This window comes from Neolamprologus brichardi, chromosome 23 (genome assembly GCF_056152115.1).
Source record: "Neolamprologus brichardi isolate AB-2024 chromosome 23, ASM5615211v1, whole genome shotgun sequence".
NCBI lineage: Eukaryota > Metazoa > Chordata > Actinopteri > Cichliformes > Cichlidae > Neolamprologus > Neolamprologus brichardi.
In genome coordinates this window covers 3,378,696-3,390,877 of record NC_142125.1, presented here as the reverse complement: position 1 = coordinate 3,390,877, position 12,182 = coordinate 3,378,696, and the positions used below count along the sequence as shown (strand labels likewise).

The 12,182-nt window shown below is 41.7% G+C and overlaps 1 protein-coding gene across 2 annotated transcripts in view; it reads right to left on the bottom strand.

Moving 5' to 3' along the window:
* Positions 1 to 12,182, bottom strand: part of cpamd8 (C3 and PZP like alpha-2-macroglobulin domain containing 8) — a 50,032-nt gene that overhangs the window by 29,318 nt on the left and 8,532 nt on the right. The window contains exons 1-13 of one of the 2 annotated variants that reach the window (XM_087835970.1): positions 11,724 to 11,790; positions 11,508 to 11,616; positions 11,049 to 11,276; positions 10,616 to 10,786; positions 10,400 to 10,528; positions 10,090 to 10,288; positions 9,729 to 9,904; positions 8,635 to 8,784; positions 8,305 to 8,466; positions 8,053 to 8,195; positions 5,566 to 5,628; positions 4,354 to 4,585; positions 1,730 to 1,883 (exon numbers count right to left, since the gene is read on the bottom strand). In XM_087835970.1, coding sequence (XP_087692096.1) covers positions 1,730 to 1,883; positions 4,354 to 4,585; positions 5,566 to 5,628; positions 8,053 to 8,195; positions 8,305 to 8,466; positions 8,635 to 8,784; positions 9,729 to 9,904; positions 10,090 to 10,288; positions 10,400 to 10,528; positions 10,616 to 10,786; positions 11,049 to 11,276; positions 11,508 to 11,616; positions 11,724 to 11,755 — 1,948 coding nt within the window. In that variant the 5' untranslated portion in view covers positions 11,756 to 11,790. Of the gene's footprint in view, positions 1 to 1,729; positions 1,884 to 4,353; positions 4,586 to 5,565; positions 5,629 to 8,052; positions 8,196 to 8,304; positions 8,467 to 8,634; positions 8,785 to 9,728; positions 9,905 to 10,089; positions 10,289 to 10,399; positions 10,529 to 10,615; positions 10,787 to 11,048; positions 11,277 to 11,507; positions 11,617 to 11,723; positions 11,791 to 12,182 lie in introns of those variants that run through there. The other variant, XM_006800445.2, reaches the window with a different exon arrangement.

The window sequence follows — 12,182 nt, the reverse complement described above, 5'->3', positions numbered from 1 at the left end:
TAATTACCTTAATTAGTTTCTTAGTGAGATGATCAGCAGTCAAATAAATATGTTTTGCAAAATTTCCAGACATCAAAATACATTAGACAAGACAAGCATATCTGTAAAAGGATTCCCAGTTCTTTTGCTGGGGAGGCCACTGGAAATGTGGCCCTGTGCCAATTGTGTCTCTTTGTGTGTGTGTAGTGAGAAGGAAACACAAGGGGCTAGTGGACTAGGAGTGGGGCCATGGGGGGCCCATTGACCGCCAGTGACCTGCAAACTCATCAACATGCCACTGAGTGTCACAGTGCAGCTCCGGTTACTCCCCCACTGCTGGCCTGCTTTGTTTTCACATGCGCTCCGGAGGGGACTATTTGTAACCCGGGTGGGTGACCAGATCACACACACGGCTCCTTGGCCAGCAAAGCTTTCCTCAGTCATAGGCTCGCCCTTTTGTGTGGAATCACACTGAGTGGACCAAAGTCCTGGTGAAAGCTTGCTGTTGCTTGTAAGTGCCAATGCAAATAAGGCCGTTTCCATGAGTCAGCACAAATCAACCTTGTAACATTCACATTAGCATCAAAACCCTGCATCATTCTTTTTTCTAAAGAACGGCTGATCTAGAGAATGGGAACTTTATGGCAGGTCTATGCTTTTATAGCACTGGTAACACAATCACCATCCGTGAGCATGCACTGCTGCAGAGATGCTTCTCCACAGTTGGAAGAAGTGAAAAATTGCCCTGTGGCTCAAATATACGTCTCAACAAAATATTTATGGCTTCCTAATTAAAACAATCCGCAGTTTGAAAACATGCCGTCTGACTTTTTGGATAGATGCCTTAGTGATAGACGGGGGTTTGAACAGAGAATTTCACTATTCTATAACTCAATACAGGAGATGAGTATACCTTCAACTCAATTAAAGAGGAGCGGGAAAAGGAATTTGGGATCCCCCTATCAGAAGATTTTTGGCAGGAGGTCTTACGCAACATAAACACGTCTTTTATTAATTCCCGTCACTGTTTAATTCAGTACAAAATCATACACAGGTTACACTACTCAAGGGAATGACTTCACAAAATGTACCCAGACTGCTCCCCCCTCTGTGAAAAATGTATGATACATTATGGAAATCTGTTACATTGTTTTGCACTTTGTCCGAGGCTTCGGGGTTTTTGGTGTGACATTTTTACCTACTTGTCTAATATTTTTAAGAGTAAGATTGAGCCAAATCCGATAGTAATTATCTTTGGGAGCGCCAAAGAAACACAAAATTTACAACACTCTCAAAAAAGGTTTATGTCATATGCATTGATTATTGCAAAGAAACTGATCCTGCAGCTTTGGAAAGGCAAAGAGACTCCTGTATTAAAGACGTGGCTTACAGAACTTACAAATACTCTTCATCTTGAAAAAATAAGATATACCATGAATGATAATGTAAAAGACTTTGAACTAATCTGGCATCCTTTACTTACATACCTTGGGAAAATATAAACTTGGGGGTTGGGGCTCATAGTGGGTGTTTTTTTTTTTCCTTTCTTTCTTTTGATGTTGTTTATTTGTCTGTTTTGTAAGCTTAGAGAAAAAAAGGGACATAAGTTCTATCAATTTGTAACAACCATGATACTTGCTCCTAATAAAAAGATATTTGAAACATAAAACATTTCTGCCACTTTATCAACGTAGTACTAGAAATAAAATAATAAGCGAGTTTTACGAATTTGACTGAGCTCTGTGGATACCTGTGATGTTAACCGATCCCAGCTCAGTGAACGACAACACGATATTTGTAGGAGCAGCCTCTCCGGGAGCAACGCACTTCTTCCTGGTGAGATAAAGCTTTCCGGGATGGCCGACAAACTTGATGCCCTCTGGAACCGACACTTTTAAATGAACCTGCGAGTGGAGAGGAGAAGAAGAGCCAAATCAGAGAAAAGCGATCTCCTCCGATAGCCTTTAATGACATCATATCTGTTAGGCACGCCCCTCCCTCATATAGCGTGCTTCGTCAAAGCTCTGAAAGCGAGGGCGAATTTTTTAAATCGCACTGTGAATTTTCCATGCTGACTGACTCATGCTTCTCAAACTCCCTGAAGGATTAAGTTCCCCTCATCGTCCAATTTTCACAGGGCTCAGTAATGCAGAAGGATCTTTTAACTGTTCTTTATCCGCATGCCACGAGTCATAAATAACTGAGCAGAAAATATAGGAATCACATGTTGCCGGGGTGGACATCAAAGGATGGGCTATTCTGGTTTGCATATTCACCTAACATGACATCAGGGCAGCACACGCACAGGCCGTTTAACAGGCTCATCTGCAAACATCATGATGTCATCCGTATGGCGTGCAGGATGGACCCATTTAAGGCCGGGACAGAGCTTAGAGGGCTCTTCGGAGTAAGTGCTGGAACAAACATGCTAGGCTAATCTCTTCATCGTCACATTACAAACCTATACTTACTACCGAAGAAGTTATTTCACTTGAAAATATTTGTTCTGCATGTGTATATAATGTCGAACCAGCTCTGATACATGCAGAAATAATATCAACACAGTTATTTGCATCTTATATTTTAATATTTCCTACCTGGAAAATCCTCTGTGATTTATGGCACGTACCATTTTTAGTGCATAGCTATGAACAAAATGAAGGACTGGACAAATTCCAAGACGTATCCGGTCTGAACCACGAGCTCTGCATAAAGAGCCGCTGGAAGGAGGTGTTCTAAGGGCTCCTGAAGTGGTTTGAGAACTCATTTGTGTGTTGGATGGTTTCATCTCGTTCCAAGATTCCCAAATCTCTATGACTATGGATTTTATCAGCTTATCGTTGACCTAATTCTGTCTAATAACTAAACGGAGCACCTACTTTATGCCTCATTTGACTGACAAACCTCAAGTTTCTTTTTTGATGATCCTTTGATGATCCTCTTAGAAACCTTTTTCTTAACCAAATCTGGGATCTGATCATAGCGAGAGTTGTGAGCAGTCAGTCTGTCAAATTCAGATTACTGAGATATTTGCCGAGTGTGGTCTTTTAATTTTTTCGGGCGCTACATTATGGGTTGCTCTTCTTCACTTTAATACAATTTCAATGTCATTTTTACTGATACGCAACACGTTCTCACTCCCGAAGCGTAACATTTGACGCTAGGTGACAAATCGTTGGTATATTACGCTTCCGGGCACCCAACACGTCCCTATATTACAAGATCGGAAAAATTAGGAAAACATGAGAACCGTTTGGAATGAATCTACACATGTACGTTTATTTTACTTAAATCGCTTTGGAAAACACTATCTAACGTCATTAAAGTGGTGGTTAAGGTTAGGGATAAGGTTATGTTTAGGGCTGGAATACATGGCTGGAACGTCTATTACCACGGGACTGTCGTTCCACTGGATTTCATCCACAACCCAGCACGCAGCATAAGAATGCTGAAGGTCACCGTTCGCGCCGGGCACGTTCCTATGGAACATCTTGGGACGTGACGAATCGTCGGTATATTACGCCTCAGGAGTGAGAATGGTCTGTTATGCAGCACCAAATCACAGTTGTCTTAAGGTGCTTTATATTGTAAGTTAAAGACCCTACGATGATAGCGAGAAAAGCCAACGACTCCATGTAAGGAAGCACTTGGCGACTGTGGGAAGGAAAAACTGCCTTTAAATAGGAAGAGACGTCTCAGTGACGTCATTGTGGTTTTATTTAACTATCAAATTCAGATTACTGAGATATTTGCCGAATGTGGTCTTTTAATTTTTCGGGCGCTACATTATGGGTTGCTCTTCTTCACTTTAATACAATTTCAATGTCATTTTTACTGATACGCAACACGTTCTCACTCCCAAAGCGTAACATTTGACACTAGGTGACAAATCGTCGGTATATTACGCCTCAGGAGTGAGAATGGTCTGTTATGCAGCACCAAATCACAGTTGTCTTAAGGTGCTTTATATTGTAAGTTAAAGACCCTACGATAATAGCGAGAAAAGCCAACGACTCCATGTAAGGAAGCACTTGGCGACAGTGGGAAGGAAAAACTGCCTTTAAATAGGAAGAGACGTCTCAGTGACGTCATTGTGGTTCCTAACTTGATGTTCTAACAGACTCTTAGTTTAGATGGAGTCATTTTAGGATTAGTGTTAAAACTAACTGTTAAGAGTTTGGATAACATGTCATACCAACCTATAATTAGTGAAAATGTATTAAGAAATATGGTTTACAAGTCATAAATGATTAAAAAGCACGGATGTGACATGTCCTGTCTTAAAGAATATGATGTCAAGATTGGACTTGAAGGCAGTTGCTAGGAACTAATGTCAGAGACTTGTCCATCTGCCACATTAAGAAAACATCTTACCGCAGAGCAGGTAGGCAGGTAGTTGTAGACGGTGAGGGGAACTTTGGTCTGCTCCCCTCTGATTAAGCTGTAGGGCAGCGTAAAGTCCACAAAGAAGCGCTTGAAGGTGCGAAGCTCTGCTCTCGTTCCTAAAGCCAACCCCTTCTGCTCGGACAGGGAAACAACTTCCGCCACCCACGTGGTGATCGAATCCGGCGCATCCAGGTGCAGTTCAGCTTCCCCAGTTTCAGAGCTGTTACGTGGAGACGCAACAGTGGAATAAAATAACTCAAGCGTATTTTCTTTTTAATACAAGCTATTAAAATTCATCAACTACAAGGAAGAGCTTGATCAAAGGCTGGAGATTACTTTAATGTTAGCACCTGTGTCAACACCAACGTCTGCACCAATATAACTACAGCAAACACTCTAAAAATGGACGGTTTTAAGGGACGGTCAGGTGTTGACCTAATCTGTTTCTTTGAAAGAAATGAGCTGGAGTCATTATTGGCAGCGCTCACTGGATGTTGGTCTTGGCAAACTGCAAGAGGGCACAATAAACTTCAAAAACTGCATGTACAGCCTACCTTTTGATCAAAGCCGTCCAAAATCCATTTTAATATACTTTTAAGGAAAAATCAGAGCTCTGCACTTCACAGGAAATTAGTGAGAGCTGAAGTCCCATCCAAGGGAATCAAGCATATGGAAATCTATGGGCAATTCATTTATATTGGCTAAACATGAATGGAAGGAGCTCTTGAGAAAGTAAGAGTCTGTTCCAAGATTGAATGAGGCATTTCACACCCAGTGGGAGAAGTGGCGGATGCTGCTGCATGATGGAAGAGCGGCCGTCTGGCGTACAGCGCTGCCTCGCACCTTTCCTCTCACAAATTTCTTCCAAGAGTCTGTCATGTTCACGTTTTCCTTTCCAGTACTCTCCAATCTTTTTTCTCCCAGCTCTACTCTCACCTTTCTTCGTCTACCTATATTCTGCTTTTCACATATTTCTCGCCTCCTCTTTGCTCTCTGTAAATGTTTTTCCTGTATCTTTTTCATGCTATCATTTTTTTTCCCACATTTGCTCCTCTCTTTTCCATTTCTCTATTCTCTCAAGCACTAAATCACATAAAAGGATAGACAATCTGTTGCACCTGATATATCTCGCCAGAGGCAAGTAACGCAGACGCGCACACACGCTCACACAAGACAAATATTATTTAAAGATTTAAATACCTGACGTTGAGGCAGTGCCACACCCAAGTCTCTGGGAAAAATGTACGCCTCCGCCTCTCTACTCTACAGCCAAAACACAAGAAGACATCAGTGAAAAAGCTTTAGCTAATAAAATAACAACATAATGGAAAAATATACTATTTAAAATTCCACAGTGATAAGTCACATCATGTGTTTAAAGTTCGGCACTAAAATGAAAAGTATTCGTAGCACAGGCCTAACATATGAAATCAAACAAAGAGGGCGATCTTGATGTAATCATTATTCTGTTATGGGTTTGCGTTCAGATTCCTTGTTTTCGGTAAAGTACATGCCCATATTACAGTGTGTGGTCCAGTGAAGGATTACAGTTAATCGTCTTCAACAATAATAACCACTTTTTTCCCTCTGACATTAAAGAGGGTGGAGTAATACATACAAGTACACAAATTTAATGGTTTAAAAAGAACCTCCAAAACAGACAAAGATCATCTGTTTTCATCAGTTAAAGAGCCAACATACACAAACACAACTGAATAACCTTTGACATGATACCACACCCAAGTGGCTCACAGTGTGGCTTGTAATACCAATAGAGTATGGTATTTGATAAGCTAGTTTCCTATAATTCACGCTTTTAAAATTTATAATGTCCCGTGTAAAAGTCTTGATCCACCCCTCATTCCTTTATATGTTGCCAGAAAACTGGCAAATTTCAATTTATGTGCAAAACACATTATTTAATGTGCAATTATTTGTATAGTTCTAACAAATAAATCTCTCGAATGAGCTTTCTTCTGATTTCTTTAAGTATTTTTCAGGAATAGTTCTCCAGGCTTCTTCAATTCAAAGCTCTTCTTTGGATGTTATTTGAATAACGCTGCAGCCAATCAGATACTTTCCAGCTGCACTGCATGGCAGATCAAAATCTGATGGTAGTTTTTGACAGAGCCTCTACCGTCTTTTACAGAGGGTTGCAGACACTCTCTCCTGACCTCCTCCATACATACTGACAACAATTTGAACAAAAAAAAGCCAATTTTGGATTCATCACTCCATGAGACCTGTTGCCAATGGTTTTTAGTCCAGGTCTTTGGCAAACCTCAGCCTTTTCCCCCGTTCCCCTTCCTTTACAATGGCTTCTTTGACAGACACCCTTTAACAGAGATAAATTCTGATGAACAGCGAGCAGTAGTGAACAGCAGATGGATCCAGCAGAGGTCCAGATCAGTCTCTTCGGTCCTGTGTCAGGTCTTTGTTGGATTTGTCCAATTTCCTCATTTTTTAAGGACACGCTAGTTTTTGGCTTACAGCTCTTTAGGAATCACCTCAATGGTGCAAAAACGCTGACAAATAGAGATTTTTGTAGATTCAACTAAAAAAATGAAGAAATTATTTAATTTTGCAGCGTGCTGCTAGTAACAAAGTGTCTAACTGTCACGGTCCTGGGTCGGTTCGACCCAGCATTTTGAGTTTCTTATGTTTTGGTTTATTTTTGCATTATGGATTAGTTTTTATTCTCTGGTGATACTGTTTTGATTATAATTATGTTCTGATTCTTTAGTTATCCGATGATGATGATGATGATGACGATTATTTCTGGTTTAGGTTTTGTTATCTTGCCCTCATGTTTGGTTTAGGTTGCCTGTGCTTATTCTTCTCTGCCCGTATGTCCCTCTGTCTGTCCGTGACGTCATTATGCCTGTTTACGAGTCTGTGTCTCTGTCTGTCGTGTGCTTCCTGTTTTATTTTGTAGGTCTGTGTCCTATGTCAGTGCGTTCAGCTTTGTGCTCTCCCTGTCTCCTCAGTGTAATCAGCGTCAGCCGTGTCTCCCAGCTGTTTCCTCTTCGCTCCGTTCACCTCTCGTATTTAGTGTCTGTGTTTTCCCCTACTCGGTGTCGCGTCGTTAACGTCTGTTCACCCTCAACTTGCTGTGTGTTTGTAATGACCAGTCCTCCAGCACCTCGGTTTAGAGTTTTGTTTTGCTTTTGTAAGTCTTATTTTGTGAATCATTCCTCCAGCAATAAAGCTGTGTTTTCAGTTTATTCCCGTCTCCCAGAGTCCTGCAATTTTGGGTCCAACCATGACACTAACGATACAATTTAAAATGTTTTTTTTGCTAAGTTGCCCATTATGTGTACACACAAGACTGGTTCATCCCTTGAGTTAGGGGCCCTTTTTATGCTTGAATGATTCAACAGAGTTAAGAGTCACATAGACAATCATTCCCATGAAAAATGGTCATGATCATGAAAATGAATGCAAAAGCAGCCGGTGCCTAAAGAGAAACTTTAAAAGTCCTTCAAAAAGCCTGGAGAACTATTTCTCAAAACCACTTTAAAAAAATGAAAGTAAAATATAAAGAAACGTCGGCTGGTACAAGAAGAACTTTCACGCCATTTATGAAAACTTTGAATAATACAATTTGCACATTTTTAGGTATGAGATCATTAGAGTTTGCTGATGCCCAGTGGACAGCCTGGGACACCTATAAAGAACATCCTGTACCTGTTTGTGGGGCGGGAGGGCATAGCAGCCACCAAGGTAGAGGTGTGCGGTTGAAAGGCAGGAACAGCTTCATCTGTGTACATGCCCCCACTCTGCCGATGGTTTAAACTCACCATATCTGTCATCACAACCAGTCCCGTTTCCTGTATCAAATATAGGGAGAAATAAACATCTGCACGCACTAGTACTGATTACCTTTTAACCCAGTGACAGCACTAGCTGTCAGCTCTTTCACTAAGTGTATGTTCTCACTGTAAAAGCAAAGCGCGCGTCCTTAGTGATGTCCCAGTGCCATGGGAACACAGAGGACCGCCTCCGTCTTTTTGCCGTCAGCCCAGGCCACCAGAAGTGTCCGTCGTCTTTAGGAATGTTGAAAGCGTCTGAAACATCAAACTCTGCCAGCTCTTTAAACACCTGCAGAGTGAAAAACATATTTATATAAAGTTACACTAAAAGTAAAGTTATTTACAAAAATGCAGCAGGTAACATCTTAAAAACTATAAAGCGATTTTAAGTTACAGAACGCTTTAATCAATTGTTTATTAAAGTGTAATATCACCATAATCTATAAATATGACCAACCTTTTCAGGACTCAGCTGAAAGTCGGGCTTCAGCAGGTAAAGACTCTTATCTACAGTGGCCACGCAAACACAGGATCCCCTCTGAGCCCGAACGCGCAGGGTCACCGAGTCCCCCGGCATGGACTCGTTGGTCGACATAGAAATAGATACCTGCGATCCAAAACATGACGCATAAGTGCATTCTGCATAAACAAGGTGCATTTAACACATTTCCGGTTATAAATTTACTGAAAAGGTTCACAGATGTCTTCAAATTGCTCACTTGAACATAAAACTTGAACCAGAAGACTGAATGTTTCCCTCATGAAAGAGAAAAATCTGAAATATCTATCAAAACTATCAAACTGTCAGCTAAAAAACTAAATAATTTCAGCACTAGCTGGCAGATCCTCAGTGGCATTCGGAATAATATCAGTCTGACAATTCTAAGCAGCAAACTTTGGAAAGCTCTGACTGAGAGTGGAAAACTACAGCCTTGGGAGGGAGGGATGGCCAGAGTCAGCTTTCACACATCAGAACTATTTTTCACCAGCACAAAGTCACAAATTAACCGTTAATCGGTTCCGCTGCCCTCCTTTCACCATTCTGTAACCTGTCATGCTCTCCCGTCATGACCCCACCTATCTGCCTGCGGCCTGTGCGGCCGCTGTCTCATCCTGCCCTCACAACCCCCTCCTCCGGCACACATACGCACGACACACACACACACACACACACACACTTAGTGTTGTAAGGGCATACCAGAGAGCTGTAAATACTTCAGGGAGTTAACTCCACCTAATGCAGGCAGGAACTGGGGATCTCTCCCAAGCCAACACAGCTGTTTGTTTACAGACATTACACTGTGGTGTAATGGTTGATGCATGGATACTTAGGCTCAGCTCCAAAATGTATGCAGAGAGTGCACCCTTTTCTCCGGGTTTTAATAAATCGCTATTTTAGCAGCAAAAAAACCCCCCAAACAAAACATGAAAACACAAACTTAATTTTGTATATCCAAAAACACTGGTGTTTTCGTAACAAGCATATGCAACAGTACCAACTGCAGTACTTTTCTCTGGATAAATTAAGTTATAATAGTTCTGTTTCCAAACCTGGTTCTCAAACTCGGGCTTGACAGGGATTTGCAGACTGTCTGTGACACCCTCACCGTTTTCCCTCACATAGTAGACCAGCAGACGGCTGAGTGGTGCCATGCTGTGACTAACAGGAAAACGTAGGTAGGACACACATCTGTCCATCTCAGTCTGGGAGGAAGAGCCTGCAACATCTGGCAGAGTGACAGGGTGACAGTGCTTTCTCCAAAACTATCTGGCATTCTGATTGGACACTGATTTCCCAAGCGCTACGACAATGAAAGAAAAAAAACAGCTAAAACAGCTTCTGTGAAACTTTAGCTCTTAAAATTACCTGGATGACAGTGAAGTTAGAGTTGTAATAAGAAGAAATGAGTACCAGAAGCAGAAGGAGGCAGGTGGGTGCTGTGAATGTTCTTGTCAAAGGTGACTGTGGCCCTTTTTCCTCTGTGGGAGGCTGTCAGGTTGGCTGCCTGTTGGCCTGATAGGACAATGTTTCCCCTGGATGCTACCTCGTAATGCAGGGTGAAGTTACAGGGACAAGTGGATTTGAGAGCCACTTCTGCCTCTTGTCCAACCTATACATGCAGACAGATATAAATATACTTCACAATCTGATGTTTTGAAACATGTTTAAATCATCCAAAGTCAAGCAAGAAACTCATACCGACGAAAAAGGTCACGCCTACCTTGAGCGGGGTGCTGGGACTTTGGATCTGGATGTGACACCTGCTAGGAGAGTACCAACTACTGATAGAAAGGTAGCTGGGCAAGTACTGGTTTCCAACTGTCCTGTCCTCAATGGATACCACCTTGGTCTTTGTCAAGAAAATACAATTAGGATTAGCTTCAAATTGCTTCTTGCATCACTCTGTTTATATTACGTGACAATAGGAAGTTCTGACCTCGAGCCAGACATACTGAGCAGCTGCAGGGATGGACGGGATCTCAAAGGTGGCCTGGCCATCCTTGGAGATTAGTTCGCTGGTATAGACGTTGTCCTTCGGGGTCAGCTCTGCTTTAACGCGCACCTTTACCCCTTCAGCCGGGCTCCCGTCAGGATAGGTGACCTCAATCTACAGAGCAGAGGGAAAACGACTGAGTGTGCAAATGCAGACTCATTTGTGAATCAGTAATGTACGTGGCTGAATACAGGCTTAATTATCTTTAGCATTTAACTGACTAGCAGTTAAAGTGATACTTTATTTAAAAAGCACAACAAATAAATATACTTTGAGCTCTTCTCAAAGCAAACGCCAGTGAGATGAAGATCCAAGCTGATTATTTCTCTTCTCTTTTTTCCCCCACAGTGCCAATAACGTTTTCGCGGGCTCTCACCTTCCCTTTGTAAGGCAGACCAGGCTTGAACTGTTTGCGTGTATCCTTAGAGTACTTGATGTCAATGAGCTGTTTATGGACTGGTGTGGAATCATCAAATGTGGCCTGCTTGCTTCCATCTACGCTGGTCACAGAAGCCCAAATGCTAACGGTCCCCCTGAAGTGATCAGCCACATCCAAGGGCATCATGTCTTTGACGCACAGACTGAAATTTGCAGAGCCTTTGATCTGACAGCAGAAAAGATGTAATCAGGTATAGCAGGACATGTATAATTTTGGTGTCAGGGAGCTTAACCTCTTAGATAATAACAATGATTTACAGTGTATGCATAAAACAGTAGCACTTTGAAGGAACTCTGAAGACAAAACAACAATCAATCAACAACCCTGTTTCCATATCAGCTTGGAAGTCTCTAATAAATTCACAAAGCATGTAGAATAGGGATTAAATGAACTAACCTCCATAGTTTTTATGACAGGATGGCCCATCTCATGGCGGTAGTAGCCGACCCCATTCACTGTCATATTTACTGTCAACTTCCCAGTTACGGGTTTCCCAAAGGTATATCTGCAAAAGAGTGACATGCCAGAGTGTAAAACTGATGATGTGTTCTTTTTGGTTGTATTGTAAATAAATATTACAATAATAAAAAACATTTATTGTTGTGTCTTTACTGCTTATGAAGAAATCGCCTCGGAGTCGTCATATAGATTCCTTTATTCCGTAAGCAACTGTAAACTGCTAAGCTAGCACATGAACAAGCTGCCGGCGTACCTATCTACATCCGGTGATTTCAAAATAAAAGTTCAAACATTACATTTATAACCTATTATAACTCCATTGTCACACTAAGGCTACGTCCACACGTACACGGATATTTTTGAAAACGGAGATTTTCCGTTTCCGTTTTAAAAAAATAATCCCGTCCACACGTAAAGGCAGAAATGAAGGAAAACGCTGTAGGAACATGCCAAAACAGCAGGTGGCGCTATATTCCTAACCGTGTAGAAATGTTGGCCAATCAGAAGTCTAGAAGCCTCAGTGGGGAAAAAGTAAACAAAGCTGGCGCATAGAAGCAGAACCGAATCGTATGTGTGGAGGGACAGTAACTGTGTGTGTATATGTAAGCATTT